Consider the following 17,882-nt stretch of genomic DNA (forward strand, 5'->3'; position numbering starts at 1 on the left):
GCTATCATCTATCTCAGTTCCCACCAACTTCATTTCACCTAGCTTAGTTATCTGTTCCTTGCCACATGCAGGGTAATCTTCTTGAAGGGTTCAAGACTACTATTTTTTATAAATAGTAATCTTAGCATCCCAACTCTTGGGGTTAGTATGGTAATAAAGAAATGTACAAGAGAGTTGTTACAAGTTTAGGTAAGTATATGGTTACATAGGAAAACACTGGTAATGACACATGAGGGTTAATTTTGAAAATGGTCTTAATAATTTTAATAGCTTTCTAAATTATTTTAGCTCTGAGTTTACGTGTTCATTAAGGGTCTAATTCTAGTTTAAGAGACTACCCAGGTTTAAAATCTTGGCTCAGCAGCATACTTAGCAGCTCTGTGCTAAATATTTAACCTGTCTAACCCTCAGTTTTTTCATCATAAGATGTGGATAAAAATAGTTATCTACTTCAGAGAATTGTTGTCAGGATTCAATAAGTTAATATTTGGAAGATACCCAGAACAATGCCTAGTGTTTAGTAAAAGCTCAGTAAATATCAGCAATTATTATGAACTAAATCTTATGAAGAAAATATGCTATAATAGTTTTAAATGTGAAGATTTTCAACAGTTCCCATATTTATTTTCTTAGAATATCAAACGATATGATTTGTAACAATCAATGTTTCATACATTTAAGTAGCAGACTAGCAATTTGGCCTATTTGAGATATACTGATCCTTTAAAATAAGTGATGTACAATTTATTTTAGCTTTCCAGGACACAATAAAGTAAAAGAGATTTCACTAGTGACTGAATACTTCACAGAAGAAACACTGTATCTGACCCTTGGATACCATTTCCTGTTCTACTGTAGTGATTTAACTGGTCTAGGCAAATAAATAATGGAGCTTTCAATATTTTCCTTTAATGGTCTCCTTCTCTCTCTCTCTCTTTTTTTTTCTTTTTTTGAGATGGAGTCTGGCTCTGTTGCCCAGGCTGGAGTCCAGTGGTAGAATCTCGGCTCCCTGTAACCTCCGCCTCCTGGGTTCAGATGCTCCTCCCACCTCAGCCTCCCAAGTATCTGGGACCATGGGTGTGTGCCACCATGCCCAGTTAATTTCTACATTTTTGGCAGAGCTGGGGTTTTGCCAGATTGTGCAATCTGGTCTCAAACTCCTTGCCTCAAGCGAGCTGCCCACCTCAGCCTCCCAGAGTGCTAGCATTATAGGCGTGACCCACTGCATCTGGCCAGTGGTCTCTTAATATACAATTTCTTGGATAAAAATACATATTGTATCCTCCAGACTTACAGCACATCATATGTTTCATACCACACATACCGTACCTGCTTTTATGTAATGAAGTTTGAATATTTGGCTGTATTTAGGTTTCCTATAAGCTGGATGTACAAATCAGTGCAAACACATTTTCTTTGATGACTATTTCAGTTACTTACCAAGTTTTCTCTCTCAATCCTTTGCTGTTCCTTCTGTCTGTTGACAGCACTGTGATATAACTTTGGGGGATGATCAGCCGATCTAGGAATTGTACTTTTGCTTCCTGGCTTTTCTGCCTGTCTTGACAGTTCTTTCAAAAGCCTCTGATTTTCCCGATCGATCTGTCTCACCTCTTCTCTTGTGAAAGAGTAGTTTTTCCCGGGTGCTACTGAAGGCTGATCAAAGTGATGTTTTTGTAGTCCTTTTTTATCTAATTGCAGAAAAGCTACAGAAAAGAACAAAAAAAAGAGAAAATGGCCAAACAAAGTAAGTATGTGGTACAAGCTTTTGTTTCTTTTCTTCTCTTTTGAGATGGAGTTTCACTCTTGTTACCCAGACTGGAGTGCAATGGCACAATCTCAGCTCACTGCAACCTCTGCCTCCTGGGTTCAAGCGATTCTCCTGCCTCAGCCTCCAGACTAGCTGAGATTACAGGCATCCACCACCATGCCTGGCTAATTTTTGTACTTTTAGTATGGACGGGGTTTCACCATGTTGCCCAGGCTGGTCTTGAACTCTTGACCTCAGGTGATCCACCCACCTTGGCCTCCCAAAGTGCTGGGATTGCAGGCGTGAGCCACTGTGCCCGGCCCGGTGGTACATGCTTTAACCCTTAAAAATATGTATTAACTCAAGAAAAAGTATGTATGAAATAATACTAATGACATCTAGATTATAACTTTGTAGAAAAAAATTGGACGTAGCTTAGTATTTTATGCTCACCGGGTTCCTTGGGCATAAAAGCTACACACGAAACAATGAAAGTATCTTTAAAAATGTATATAGTACTGGTTTTTAGGCAAGTATAATTTACAGACGATGCCTTTGTTATCTCAATTTTATCCTTCCCTACTGCAGTTTAATAGCTGGAAATGTTAGAAACCTCTGAGTTGAGGGCACTAATACAATACTTAATTTAGGTACAGCTTTTCTTAGTTGGAGGGCGTACTTCAAAAAAAATGTCCTCAGCAATGACTGAGGGAAACAATGGCAAAAAGTAACTCCAAATATTCCAAAACTCTCAACCAGAAAATATGCTGGATTTATAAATCTTAATGTTGCCATTAAAACAAATACGTCTACTATAAAAGTCAAACATTTCATTCCTGATTAAACATAAAGGTGTTTTTAACTAGCGACAATATTTTGCATACTATAATTTTTATCAACATGCTTATTTCTTAAATTTCCATATTATAATTATCAATAAGTGCAATTATTACTAAACATTTATAGAAAACATCCAAAAGTATTAAACTTGCTGAATGTTTCAGGTTAAGTATGTACTAAAAAGGGACACACTGAGGCCAGGCGTGGTGTAAATATGTACTAAAAAGGGACACACTGAGGCCAGGTGCGGTGGCTCAGCCTGTAATCCCAGCACTTTGGAAGGCTGAGGCAGGTGGATTGCCTGGGGTCAGGAGTTTGAGATCAGCCTGGGCAACATGGTGAAACCCTATCTCTACTAAAATACAAAAAATTGGCCTGGCTTGGCAGTGTGCACCTGTAGTCTCAGCTACTCAGGAGGCTGAGGCAGGGGAATTGCTTAAACCCAGGAGGCAGAGGTTGCAGTGAGCCGCGATTGCGCCACTGCACTCCAGGCTGAGCGACAGAGTGAGACTCTGTCTCCAAAAAAGAAAAAAAGGAATACACGATATCAGATTAACAGACAGGCACATTTGATTTGTTTTTTTAACAATATTTTAACAAGTAACCATTATTTGTTTTTGTTTGACTATCCTTATGTTAATTTTTTAAACATGTTTAGCATTTTATGCTGGGACATTTTTAAGCCCCTATTTAAAAATAAGTATGGGCCAGGCACGGTGACTCACACCTGTAATCCCAGCACTCTGGAAGGCAGGGATGGGCGGATCACCTGAGGTCAGGAGTTCAAGACCAGCCTGGCCAACATGGCAAAACCCCGTCTCTACTAAAAATACAAAAATTAGCTGGGCATGGTGGCACACACCTGTAATTCCAGCTACTCAGGAGGCTGAGGCAGGAGAATCACTTGAACCCAGCAGGTGGAGGTTGCAGTGAGCTGAGATCGTGCCAGTACACTCCAGCCTGGGCGACAGAGCGAGACTCCATCTCAAAAATAAAACAGAATAAATAAATAAAAAATAAATAAAATAAGTATGGTATAGAAAAGTTACATCACTTGGGCAAGGTCACAAAAATTGTAACTCTACTTCCCTACATTTAAACCAAAGACTGTTAAAGGTTACAGAAAATTTTAAAAAATAATTAACAGTGGCTTCCTGGTAGGAAAATGAATAAATTAATGATTGGTAATTTGCTGAAAACTATGCCAAGTTAGTAACAAAACCTGAATGAGAACACATTTAGAGAAACAGATTTAGATGCATAAAACATGTTAAATTATCTTGCCTCCAAGAAATATGCACTTTGTAGAACAAGGCTTCTAGATTATCTATAAGCCCTTTAAAATCCAATTCTAAAGGAAATTAATAGTAAGCTATTTTCCCCTAATGGTTTTTGTCTTTTTTTTTTTTTTTTTTTTGAGACAGGGTCTTGCTCTGTCGCCCAGCCTGGAGTGCAATGGCGTGATCTTGGTTCACTGCAACCTCTGCCTCCCCAGTTCAAGCAATTCTCCTGCCTCAGCCTTCTGAGTAGCTGGCATTACAGGCTCCCACCACCACGCCCAGCTAATTTTTGTATTTTTAGTAGAGATGGGGGCTTCATCATGTTGGCCAGGTCTTGAACCCCTGACCTCAGGTGATCCACCCGCCTCGGCCTCCCAAAGTGCTGGGATTACAGACATGAGCCACTGCACCAGGCTGAAGGGTGGGTTTTGATCAAAGGGCAGCATGAAGCAAATTTTCTAGGATGATGGAAATGTTCTCTATTTTATATTAGTTACTATGCTCTGCTAACACATCACCACAAAACTTAGTTGTGTGAAGCAGCAACCTGCAAAGACTCAAAGACCAGGATCAAAGTGCCTAACCATAGCACAGGAAATGAGGTGATCCTGGAACAAACTTAGCACAGGTGGACCAGCTTTGGGACCTGGTGGCCAGCAGAGCTGCAAGGGCCTAGAGAAGGCTGTTGATGAAGTCTGAGAGGATGAAATGGCAAAATACTTAGCAACACTGTGCTTGTGGTGTTAAAGGAAATGGAAAAACTAACAACTGCATTGGTAGATCTGGCCTAGCAGACCTCCAAGCAGAATGCTTAAAGTACCAGTGGTTTATTTTCCCCACAATAAGAACTGACAAAGAGAGGTGAACTAAAAAAATAATAAAAAGAACTGGCCAGTTTTCAAGCAAAATTTAGAAAGAATATAAAAGAGCCAAGACTTACGGGGTTTAAAAGTAAAACTGCTCCTCATCCCTAGTCTTTCCCAGGAGATTCTCAAAGTACTCAAAGAGCCATGGCTGGGAAACCAACACCTGAGGAATCTCAGCTGCAGCTGGACCTGATTGATATCCTGGATCTCAAGTTAGGGGCATCTGTGGAAAGGGCGAATGCATTCTTGCATATGGGAAGAATGTTAATAAATCTGTGGCCAGAGTTGGACTGAAGAGACTTTAAGATATAAAATCTTTAAAGATTATTATAATTTACATTATTTGACACTCCTCCCATTAAGAAGTAGGGCTTTATGCCCTTTTGTGTTAAATCTGGGAGGGTTTATGACCATTTCAACCAATAGAGCATGAAAGACATGATGCTATGTGACTTCTGAGGCTAGGTCATAAAAGGCAATGAGGTTTCTGCCTCGTTTCCTGGAACACACGTGCTTAGAATCCTAAGCCACCATGTAAGAAGTCCAACTACTCTAAGGCTGAGATGTGAGGAAGCCAGGCCACGTGGAGAACCCTACATGGGCCCTTGGGTTTTGGCCTTCAGGCTGTACCAAGCCCAGGCACCTGATGTGAGTACACAGCACTGGGTTGACTGTAGTCCTGGCCACTGAGTCACCTCTACATTTGGGTCTCTTTATTCCCTAAGTGTTGGGGTAATCTGTCATGCAGTAGTAACTGATTAGTTCATCACTTTAAAAAAATCATTGTGTGACAAAATACCTGTGACCAAGAGCATCCCACAAGCAGATGCTAGTTTTTGTTGTTATTTGGTTTAAATTGATTATCAATGCTTCCATGGTGATGTGACTTCCCAAGTGTTATTTTCCAGTTCTGTTTTGCCTTTATCATACATTTCAAATCAATGAATTTTATCTTTTTGGTGTATCTGACCCATTTACTAATGTAAAACATCCTTCTCTATTTCTTCTAGTGATGTTCACATCTTGAGTTCTGTTTTGTATATTAATAGGATTGATAAGTTTTACTTTCTCCTTGTTAAAGGAGATATTGACATATATTTTTCTAGCCCTTATTTTCATTCTTCCTATATTATTTTAAATATCTTTTTAGGCTGAATTTTGTTTACTTTTTTCCCAATTCTGTTGGCATATACTGAGCACTCATATTTAGCATAACAGAAACCCTATCAGACAGGGCTAGTGTTTTATTTTTTTATTGTGGCAAAATACGCAGAACACAAAATTTACCATGTTAACCATTTTTAAGTATACGGTTCAGTGGTACTGAATACATTCATGTTGTGTAACCATCACCACCACCCATTTCCAAAACTCCTTCCATTGTGTAAAACAAATTCTGTATCCATTAAACTCTGACTCCCCATTGCTCCCTTCCCTTCGCCTCTGGAAGCTTTGTCTCTATAATTTCGACTACTCCAAGCATCTCATATAATCATACAGCACTTATTTGTCTTTTTGAGACTGCCTCATTTCACTTGGCATAATGTCCTCAAGGTTCACCCACGTAGCATGATGTCAGAATTCCCTTCATTTTTAAAGCTAAGTAATACTTCTGGTTTTCTTTTTAATGTGCTCTGATAGTATCTTCTGATAAGTTAAAACCACCCAACCACCCACTTGCATTGTTTGTACTTTTTTTCTGTAATCTTTAACCGAAGTTTTGCTACTGTTTTTTCTCATTCTTTTCTATTTTGGGAGATTGACTAAAATTTTTTTCTCTAAGATTTTCTCCAAAAGTTTGTAGCATTATGAATAGTCTAATCACCTATTCTAGTTCCATTCTCCTAGACCTCAGGACCCCTTAACACCCCCCCCTAAAGACTGAGGACCCCAAAGAATGTGTATGTGGGTTACCTCTACCAATAGTTACCATGCTAGAAATTAAGTGTTTTAAAGATATTAATCCTCTAAAAATAATAAACCAATTATATGTGAACATAACATTTTTATTTTAAAAAGTCAGCGAGTGGCAGAGTTTGTTTTGCAAGTCGTTTAATGCCTGGCTTAAAACCTTGTCTCTGCAGACTTTTGTCTGCAGACAAAATACTCTAAAAATACAAAAATTAGCCAGGCATGGTGGCACACACCTGTAATCCCAGCTACTGGGGAGGCTGAGGCATGAGAATCGCTTGAACCCGGGAGGTGGAGGTTGCATTACTGCACTCCAGCCTGGGCAAAAGAGCGAGACTCCGTCTCAAAAAAATAAAAATAAAAATAAATTAATTAATTAAATAAAAAGCAAATCAAGGCATAATCATACTTTTTTTTTTTTTTTTTTTTTTTTGAGACGGAGTTTTGCTCTTGTTGCCCAGGCTGGAATGCAATGGCGCGATCTCGGCTCACTGCAACCTCCGCTTCCCAGGTTCAAGCAATTCTCCTGCCTCAGCCTCCCAAGTAGCTGGGATTACAGGCATGTGCCACCACGCCCGGCTAATTTTGTATTTTTAGTAGAGACGGGGTTTCTCCATGTTGGTCAGGCTGGTCTGGAACTCCCGACCTCAGGTGATCCGCCCGCTTCGGCCTCCCAAAGTGCTGGGATTACAGGTGTGAGCCACTGCCCCCGGCTGGCATAGTCTTAGTGAACAGTTTTGTCCTCAAAGATCCTAAAATCATCAAGCTTGCTCTTTTAAGAGTTTGAAGTATTACATTCTTCAGCTATGAGTCTGGTGCCTCTCTGTTGGTTTTTGCTTTTCTTAAATGCTTGGCAATACTTGGTAGTGTTGAGGGTATTGAGATTTCCTGCAGTTTGCCAGGAAGAAAGGATAAAATGTGCTGCCAGGCAGGACGTGCTGGTAGCTAATCTCAGTATGGGCATCTCCTTTCTTATGGAGCGTAACAGGGTCTGTCTCTTCCCTTGAACAAGGCACTTTACTTCAATCTCTCACACGCTGGTATCATTTTAGCAAAAAATTTAACCAGTTTCTTTGCTCATCAATGCTTTTTTAATCCCATTTCTTATATTTATTTTTCTTCTCAAAATACATCCTGTAGTGATTATTTCATAGTCTATATAGTAGATTTTGAGGCCATGTATTTCTAAAATGTTTTAAATTTTTGCTGTTTCAGATTCTTTTTAAAGTGACCTAATTTTACCTATACAAAATATGAAACATATCTTTAAATCTAGTGTGGTCAACGTCTTCAATGCTCTCCAAATAGGTGAGATTCATACCATAACTTGAGGTCTAAACTTCTGTTTACTACTCCATTTTTTTAATGCCCTCTCTGCCTATTCAGGGATTTACAGCTCAAGATCAAGCATCTAATTCCAACCATTTTTTGACATTTACATAGCAAAGGCAGCTTTGGATGGAGGTGGAAAATTCCCCAAGTCAGCCACCCTTGAGCTAAAAGAGGTTGAATATTCAGAAATTCGACTCATCTTTCAAGATCCACTTCAAAGTCCTGTATCTAATACTGCCAGTCTGCAATGATCTTCCCTTCTTCCACCATTTCTCATAGAACCCGAAGAACTCTGAAGTTAGAATGGACCCTAGCAACCTACATCAACAATCTCCTCCTACAAATAGAGTGCCTGAAGCTCAGAACAGTTGCTGGCTTGTTTGTGATCATGTCGCTAACACCCAGAAGCCTAAATTTTATTCCACTTTCAAAACTGTCTTTACCTTGGTTCAACACTGTTTCGTCATTCCATGCCCTATAGTGGTAGATTCAATTTTACATTCTTTTATTAATCTCTGTTTAATAGGCTTAATATTTTATAGTTCAAATTTCTATTTCATAAACAACAAAAGGGCTGGGCGTGGTGGCTCATGCCTGTAATCCGAACACTTTGGGAGGCTGAGACGGGCGGATCACCTGAGGTCAGGAGTTCACGACCAGCCTGGCCAACAAGGCGAAACCCTATCTCTACTAAAAATACAAAAATTAGCTGGGCATGGTGGTGCCCGCCTGTAATCCCAGCTCCTCGGGAGGCTGAGGCAGGAGAATCACTTGAACCTGGGAGGTGGAGGCTGCAGTGAGCCGAGATTGCGCCACTGCACTCCAGCCTGGGTGACAGAGCGAGACTCCGTCTCAAAAAAAAAAAAAAGTTCTTTTAAACCAATAAATGTTGATGTGGTTGGCTATACAGGTATCCCTCATTATCTGAACTCTCACCTAATATGGCTGTTAACTTGCAAAATTTTTTACTCAGTATTCACTACCTTAAGCAGTAAACTGGTTTACCGAACCTCTGTACTGAAGTCTGTGAAATGTTTAAACTGAAAGGATGCAGACAGTATGCTGCATTCCTGCCTCAGCCGTGCTCTGATGGGCTCACCTGTCGTCTTCATCATCATCCTCCCCACACTAAGTGGATTTATGTTCCAGGAAGTGGAAAAGGCAGTGAAGAAATTAGGTAAGCCAAAGCAGCCTAGAAAAGCTTATTTAGAAGTTAGAAGTGATAAAGTGTATTGAGAGATGAATGCAGAAAAGGCACAAGCCTGGCTCTGCATTCATATCCACCTACCATGACCACAGTTGCAGTTATACGGTGGAAAATAAAGAAAACATAGGAAAATAATTTTGGATCTGAAATGCTTCACTGTGTAAATCGAGCATGAATGATAATTTTGAAAAATGATTGCAATACCTTATATAATAGACTGTCATAATTAGTGTTTAAAATGCTTTATTATTATGAAGAATCCTTGGTGGATTGTTATATTATGGACTCCAATAACAGATGTACCAACTGGCAAAATGCCATGTTTGTTCCTGTGCCTTAAAAAGCCCTGAGCGCCACCTACTGGCAAATCTCTATCAGGGGTTCCTTACTATGCAGTACTATGAATAAAGCTTCCCTTCTACATTTTAGCTCAGCATCTGTGTTAAATGTTTTTCAACAGTATTTCAATTTAATTATAATTGGGGAACTGTTCAGGAGTTTGGGGTAGGATTATTTTTCTTATTTAAAAGTTAAAAATATATAGGTTCTCTATATCCAATTAAGTTTCAGAAATGGGTTAGATAGGAAGAGTGAAGAATGCTTTATTTTCAATGGAACCAAATAGTTTACTCAGTATCTTGATATTCAGACTATGGTCCCTAGATCTGCAGCACGGGTATCACCAGTAGGGGCTGGTTAGAAATGCCAATTTAGCTCTTACCTTAGTTTTACTGAACCCGAATCTGCATTTTAACAGTATCCCTGGGTTAACTGTATGCATACTGAGGTTTGAGAAGCTCTGTTGGACAAAGTTGGCTGCTCAATTACTGTACATCTATTTTCCTCCTACTTCACAGATCCCTGACTTCCAGGGTGAGCCTGCCTGGCCCAGGATAATCCCATTTCCCCTACCAACGACTGGTTTGGAAATGGGAGTGTAACCAGTTTTGGTCAAGGAGACCTAAGTGGAAGTTGACTGGGCCAAATTTCTTTAAGAAGTTTCCTCCATTCCAAGAGTCAGAGAAGAGACACTGTCTCTTCCTCTGGACACTGTAGTGTCTGAAGGTAAACACTGAAAACGGCTGCAGACATCTCCTAGCAGCCTAAGAATGAAGCCAACACGAGGGCTGGAGGAACACAGTGCTAGAAAGTAGGTTCCTGATGAGGTTTTGAGCCACTCAATCAACTCTGAAGTCTATTGTATCTTTGGGCGACCTGTTATATGAGAAACATTGTTTCATTCGGAATTCCTTTCTTGTATTCAAAATCCTGGATAATCACTGATGACCCTTAACAAAAAGCCCAGAAATCAGACTATTTTCTATTAGATGGTTTTTAAAAACTTGACAATTCTACGAATCGAGTGTTTTCTTCCTGTAAGAAGCTTTTTATCGGCTGAAACAATACGTTCCTTTTGTATGCTCGTTTTTTGTTTTTTTTTTTTTGAGACGGAGTCTCGCTCTGTCACCGGGGCTGGAGTGCAGTGGTGCGATCTAGGCTCACTGCAACCTCCGCCTCCCGGGTTCACGCCATTCTCCTGCCTCAGCCTCCCAAGTAGCTGGGACTACAGGCGCCCGCCACCATGCCCGGCTAATTTTTTTGCATTTTTAGTAGAGACGGGATTTCACTGTATTAGCCAGGATGGTCTCGATCTCCTGACCTCGTGATCCGCCCGCCCCGGCCTCCCAAAGTGCTGGGATTACAGGCGTGAGCCACCACACCCGGCCGTATACTCGTTTTTTAATCCTCTTTCCTAGGATACAGTGGGGTTTATAATTTGTGGGATCAAATAGTACTTATAAAATTACAAAAAATGGAAGTATCCCCTTAAAAATAAAAATTATGATTTAGTCAAACAAGCCCATATTTAAAAAATAAAGCCCACTAGACATATTAAACATTTTAATTTATCTTCTAGAACATTTCTCTTTTCAATCCATTTTTAACCTAGTTTTATAAGAACAATTTTTTTTTTTTTTTTTTGAGACGGAGTCTCGCTCTGTCCCCCAGGCTGGAGTGCACTGGCGCAATCTCAGCTCACTGCAACCTCCGCCTCCCAGGCTCAAGCAATTCTCATGCCTCAGCCTCCCAAGTACCTGAGAATACAGGCGTGTGCCACCACACTCAGCTAATTTTTTGTATTATTTGTAGAGACGGGGTTTTGCCATGTTGGCCACGCTGCTCTCAAACTCCTGACCTCAAGCGATCTGCCCACCTCGGCCTCCAAAGGTGCTGGGATTACTGGTGTGAGCCACTGCTCCTGGCCAGGTATTACTTTAATATAAGTCACTGAAGAGTGGAAACTAATAGGATGGATTTACTTTTTTTTTACTTTGTAAAAGATCACTTTAGTTCTTCTGGGAAGAATTGAGGACATGAATAGAAAACTCTTTAATGCTGAAAGTTCTAAGAGGCTGAATGAGCATTTATTAGGAAAGATTTATGGGGTGGAGGCTTAGCTACTAGGAGTGTGATTTTTTCAGAGACTCTAAACAATCAATAGGTACAATCAGAGAAAGGGAGAAAAATCAGTAGGTACAATCAGAGAAAGGGGGAAAAAATACCTACAAAAGGGCCAGATCCAGTGGCGTGCACCCGTAATCCCAGCCCTTTGGGAGGCGGAGGTAGGAGGTTTGCTTGAGGCCAGGAGTTCGAGGCAGCCCGTGCAACATAGTGAAACCTCATCTCTATAAAAATAAAAAATATTAGCCAGGTGTGGTGGGGCATGACTGTGGTCCTAGGTATTCAGGAGGCTGAGGCAGGAGGATTACTTAAGTCCAGGAGGTCAAGGCTGCAGTGAGCTGTGGTCATGCCACTTCACTCCAGCCTGGATGACAGAGAAAGACCTTGTCTCAAAAACTAAAAACCAAACCTACAACAGCGGCAACATCAAGTGTGAACTGCTTCTAAATACACTGTCAATTTGACCATGTTCTACTAACAAGGTATTTATGCCCTTACATTGCTACCTTATGCAATTCATCTAGCTAAAGACTTTAACATTTCAAACAAAGGAAGACAGAGAATTCTATTTACAATTTAAAAACTTTATCATCAACTGACCTAAAACCTACCCAGTATTATTAGTTCTATTAACTAATCCAAAGATAAACTTTGAAGTTGCTTTTATTTGAACCGGAAAATTGTTACTTTCAAACTAAATATAAATAATAATAAATTGATAAGAAACAAAGCAAAAAGACTATTCTAATTCAAAAATATCTTATATCTTAAAGCAACAATGTTTTTCATCAATTTGGTAATTATTTTTAAGTAATGCTCTTTAGCCTTTAACTTAAAAGTCTGAAGAGTCCTCTTTAGTTTACTCTGAGTTCTCTCATTTGCCAGCATTCTTGCCACTGTCCCTGATATGAGGGTGTTAACCTGAGCGCTGCTGCCTTTCTTAAAGAAGAAAGTGAAATATGCCCGTGTCTCTATCAAAAGTGGAAAAACATCTGGCTCCCCTTCTCTCATTTATCTTATCCATCTGTTTCCTCTAGGCATTCTGAGTTTGTAAGGCACTAAAATAAAATTTGTATTATACAAATACAAATTACTACACAAAATAATACAAATGATATTCTAGATATTTTTATGGTAAAATAGAGTATTTGGTGAAATTACTAATAATATCAATCATTCCCAACAATAAAAAATATCTACTAGATCAATGCAAATTCATAGCATTTAATATTTATGCTCAATATATAATATTTAAATACACATATTTTAAGAAGAAAATTACCTTTCAAGAGATGATTCAGATCCATTGTGTCATGTAAGACTTTCTGTTTATGTCTGTGGTCTAAACTGGAGTCTAACACTGAAGACACCTTTGAGGAGGGATCAGGCTCCTGTTTTTCTTTCCCTTTTTTGGCTGCTTTCAAATATTTTGAATCATTTTTCAAATCCTCAACATCTTCATATATTTCTTGGCTTACATTTTCTTGCTTTTTAACTTTCACTTTTTGATCATTTGCTATGCCCAGTTCAAAAGACTGAAGAGGGCTAATGTCTGGAGTTGATAAGGGACTTACGTCGGTCACAGTATCTTCAGACTCCTCAGGGTAGTGGCCACATTTTGGTGTAGTACTTGAAGGCTGGGTTTCTGTCGATTTTATTCCTGATTTATACTTCTGTTTTGGTGACAGGAGGGTTATACCAGATACATGTTTCTTGGATGATGGAGACGAATCAGGTAGATGGCTATCAGACCCTGCATCTAAACGATCTGTACCTGAACCTGAAGGTGAGGAAGATAAAGAGGAGGAGGAAGAGGAGCTAACTTTGCAATACTTTTTCCTTATGCTTTTTTTAACGTTAGTAGATGGTTTAGCGGACTTGGACTTTGCCTGGTATTTCTTCCCATCATCACTGCTTTCCTCTCCATCTGTGTAGTAATCATCTTCACCTTCTTTTACAATTTTGGGAATTCTATTTGGAATGGACACATGTATTTTAAGTCCTGTTGTAACATCGTACAATTTTTTTGATTTTGAAGAGGCTGGCAATGAGAAAGAACTTACAGTTTGTGTAACATCATTCTCTACAGGGTGTTCTGGGGGAAACTTCACGTTTCTTTCATTTCCCTTCTCAGTAAGGTAATTTTCTGTTGTTTGCATTCCAGTGTTCGAGTTTACATTTTTTGTATCTTTATCTATTCTTTCCTTTGGGTCCTCATTTTGCTTGTCAAAAACTGAGTTAGTTTCACATTTCTTTCCTTCTTCAAAGTCACTGTCAAAGAAAGAATGGTCCACTTCACCTTCTAATATATCTGCATACTGATCCATGATGGCAAAAATACATCTGAAAAAAAATGTAAACATCAGACTAAAGAGTGATTTCCAAATACTTTCCACTTGTATACAATAATTAATTTTCCCAAAATGACAAGTGTGTTTAATATATAAAAAGAAACATTATAAAAACAACAACAAAAAAAAGTAACTCAGTGAAGTGATGATGGGGTTCTATGAGTAACAAGTTCTACCAATTATCTGAAAAATAAAAAAGTCCCATAGTTAAGTTCACAAGAAAATAACAGATCATCAAGTCAGGGATGTCACAAACATGTTTACCTAAGCGAACCTTAAGGATAATCTGCCTTCTATAAATTAAGTACAAGAAAACAAAGAAAAAGGCCGGGCGCGGTGGCTCATGCCTGTAATCCCAGCACTTTGGGAGGCCGAGGCGGGCGGACCACGAGGTCAAGAGATCGAGACCATCCTGGCCAACATGATGAAACCCCATCTCTACTAAAAATACAAAAATTAGCTGGGCGTGATGGCGCGTGCCTGTAGTCCCAGCTACTCGGGAAGCTGAAGCAGGAGAACTGCTTGAACCCAGGGGGTGCAGGTTGCAGTGAGCCGCCATCACACCACTGCAGTCCAGCTTGGCGACAGAACGAGACTCCATCTCAACAACAAACAAAAACAAAAACCCCAAAGATATACAAATTAAGTACAATTAGAGTTTAAAACAAGAAAGGATAGAATTAAAAAAAAAACTCATAGTCACCTCCCTTGAGAATAAAAGTCAAAAAAATAAAAGGAAAAGAAGAAACATCTCATAGGACCAGCTAAACCAGTCCAAACACACGATTCTAGTGCAAGTCGTGCAGTAAGGATTGACTGACATATTTCAGGACTTGCTGTCTTTGTCCCCTTTCTGCTCCTTTACTGCAGTTAGGAAGGAAGAAGGAGAGACAAGGAGATGATTCCTGTTAAGGTTCCCCATCCCTTCTTGAAGAGGAACAAAATTTCTAAGTCACACATACAGGCTGCACAGGTATGTCGAACTTCTGAATGTGTAATCACAAACTGCCAAAACCACATATAGAAAATGAAAGGGGAAGAGTATATATGTTTCACTGTGTTAAAGGGGGTCTGATATATGAGAAATTCACAGCAGACAGCCAATGGCTGTCTAAAATGGAAAAATCAAGGCATATTATTCAGACACATGGAGTTAAGTATTACAAAAAATGGATTAAAACGTTCAAAGTAGTTGCCTTTATCGGGGGCAGGGACCACTGATTTTTGTGTGTTTTTTTCCCTAGAGACCACTGTTTTTGTTATAGACCTTAAATTACTAGTTGACCTGTAAATTTATGTATTACTGTGATAAAAAATTGATTTAAAATATTTTAATACTCTATACAGTTAAATTAGAAACATCGCTATAAAATAATAGTCTTTAAAAAATGTTTTTTATCTGTTATTACAGTGGTCAAAGCAGCTGTGTCACATTATCTACTACTGATAACCTTAAGATCAGAATTGACCTTCTTTTTTTTTTTTTTTTTTTTTTTGTTTGAGACGGAGTCTCGCTCTGTCGCCCAGGCTGGAGTGCAGCGGTGCAATCTCGGCTCACTGCAAGCTCCGCATCCTGGGTTCACGCCATTCTCCTGCCTCACCCTCCCGAGTAGCTGGGACTACAGGCGCCTGCCACTACGCGCAGCTAATTTTTTGTATTTTTAGTAGAGACGGGGTTTCACCGTGTTAGCCAGGATGGTCTCCATCTCCTGACCTTGTGATCCGCCCACCTCGGCCTCCCAAAGTGCTGAGATTACAGGCGTGAGCCACCACGCCCCGCCCAGAATTGACCTTCTAATACTACTCTCCACTAAAAAAACCCCAGGACTCCTTGGCAGGCAGGGGACTGCATTTCTGGAGGCAAAGAGCCTGGATCAGCTTATTGTTGCCAGAAAGCACAATATTCACAAATATGCCTGGGGTGGCGGGAATGAAACAGAGGATCAGTTTAAAGAGGCTTCCACTGTCCAAGCTGGACAATTCAGCACTGAAAAAAGACAAATATACATAAAAATGAAAAAATAATTTCTACGAGAAGCCATGAGTACACACTGATAGTCAAAAGTGACAATAAAACAATTTCCAATAATAAAACAGCAAAAGGCCAGGCACGGTGGCTCATGCTGTAATCCCAGCACTTTGGGAGGCGAAGGCGGGTGGATCACAAGGTCAGGAGTTTGAGACCACTCTGGCCAACATAGTGAAACCCCATCTCTACTAGAAACACAAAAAATTAGCCAGGTGTGGTGGTGTGTGCCTGTAATCCCAGCTACTCGGGGGGCTGAGGCAGGAGAATGGCGTGAACCCAGGAGGTGGAGGTTTCAGTGCGCTGCGATCACGCCATTGTACCATTCCAGCCCAGGCGACAATGTGAGACTCTGTCTTAAAAACAAAACAAAAATAGCAAAAAATGCAATTATGTGCTCACTATATTCATATTATAATTAATTCTAGTTTACATCAAATCAGGGAGTAAAAGATTATGTAATCTGTATCCTAAACCAGCCACAACACTCTGCAGCCTTTAGGCAGGAGAATTGCTGAAACCCAGGAGACAGAGGCTGCAGTGAGCTGAGATCGCACCACTGCACTCCAGCCTGGGCGACACAGAGAGACTCCATCTCATAAATAAATAAATAAATAAGGGAATTCTAACATTACTTGTAACGTTGAAAAGCTTCTATAGATTAATATTACGATTCTGTTAACATTATCACTTAGATCAGGAGTCAGCAAACTACCTGTCCATAAGCCAAATCCTGTCTGCCATGTTTTTGTAAATAAAATTTTATTGGAACACAGCCCCACTGATGGGCATATGTATTGTCTCTCCCAGCTTTCACACTACGACTGCAGAGCTAAGTAGTTGTGATTGAGACCCTATGGCCCACAGAGACTAAAATACTTACCATCTGATCCCTTACTGAAAAGTTTGTAGGCTGGGCGCAGTGGCTCACGCCTGTAATCCCAACACTTTGGGAAGCCAAGGCAGGTGGATTACCTGAGGTCAGGAGTTCGAGACCAGCCCGGCCCACATGGCGAAACTCCTTCTCTATTAAAAATACAAAAATTAGCCGGGTGTGGTGGTGCGTGCCTGTAATCCCAGCTACTAGGGAGGCTGAGGCAGGAGGATCACTTGAACGCGGGAGGCAGAAGTTGCAGTGAGCTGAGATCGCGCCATTGCACTCCAGCCTGGGCGACAAGAGCGAGACTCCATCTCAAAAAAAAGAAAAGTTTGTAGATCCTTGGTTGATAGATTTATTTAAATTTTTTAAAGAAATAGGTCCTCACTCCATCGCACAGGCTGGAGTACAGTGACAGGATTCTAGCTCACTGCAGCCTCCAACTCCTGGGCTCAAGTGATCCTCCTACCTCAGCCTCCAGAGCAGCTGGGACTACAGGGGCACACCACTGTGCCCAGCTTGTAGACCCTTGATTTAGATGATGTATGAACATGAAAAATACAGAATACAAAACTTTTCTATACTGAATTAATAATGCAATTTACAGTTAAAGCAAAACTAGGGGAGAGGAGGCCATAAATTAAGAATTGACCTGTTAAAAGAAAAATGACATACAACCCCATTACAGTTCCATTACTGTTACCCTAATAGTGTTTGTGTAATAAATTAGGCACATAAGTGATGAGTGGGAGTCTGCTCAGTGGTTGAAACGAATGAATGGAGTCAGACACACCCAGACTCAAAATGTGATTCTGCTACTTCCCAGTTGTGTGATCCTGGGCATGTACACAGGATGTTCACGACAGCATAGCATCTACTACTGTTTGCAATAGCAATGCATGAGAAACAACTTCACTGTCTATTAAGAGGAAAATGAATAAATAAAATGTTGTGTAAGCACATATCTGCCAAAAAGGAT

General features: G+C 40.0%; 1 protein-coding gene across 4 annotated transcripts in view; it reads right to left on the reverse strand.

The window, feature by feature from the left end:
- CFAP97 (cilia and flagella associated protein 97) overlaps nucleotides 1–17,882 on the reverse strand; it is a 39,754-nt gene that overhangs the window by 12,552 nt on the left and 9,320 nt on the right. For 2 of the 4 annotated variants that reach the window (XM_063637729.1, XM_063637730.1), the window contains exons 4-5: nucleotides 12,932–13,992; nucleotides 1,441–1,706 (exon numbers count right to left, since the gene is read on the reverse strand). In XM_063637729.1, coding sequence (XP_063493799.1) covers nucleotides 1,441–1,706; nucleotides 12,932–13,992 — 1,327 coding nt within the window. Of the gene's footprint in view, nucleotides 1–1,440; nucleotides 1,707–12,931; nucleotides 13,993–17,882 lie in introns of those variants that run through there. The other 2 variants (XM_063637731.1, XM_055276578.2) reach the window with 1 other exon arrangement.

The sequence above is a fragment of the Symphalangus syndactylus genome, chromosome 4 (genome assembly GCF_028878055.3).
Source record: "Symphalangus syndactylus isolate Jambi chromosome 4, NHGRI_mSymSyn1-v2.1_pri, whole genome shotgun sequence".
NCBI classification, from domain to species: domain Eukaryota; kingdom Metazoa; phylum Chordata; class Mammalia; order Primates; family Hylobatidae; genus Symphalangus; species Symphalangus syndactylus.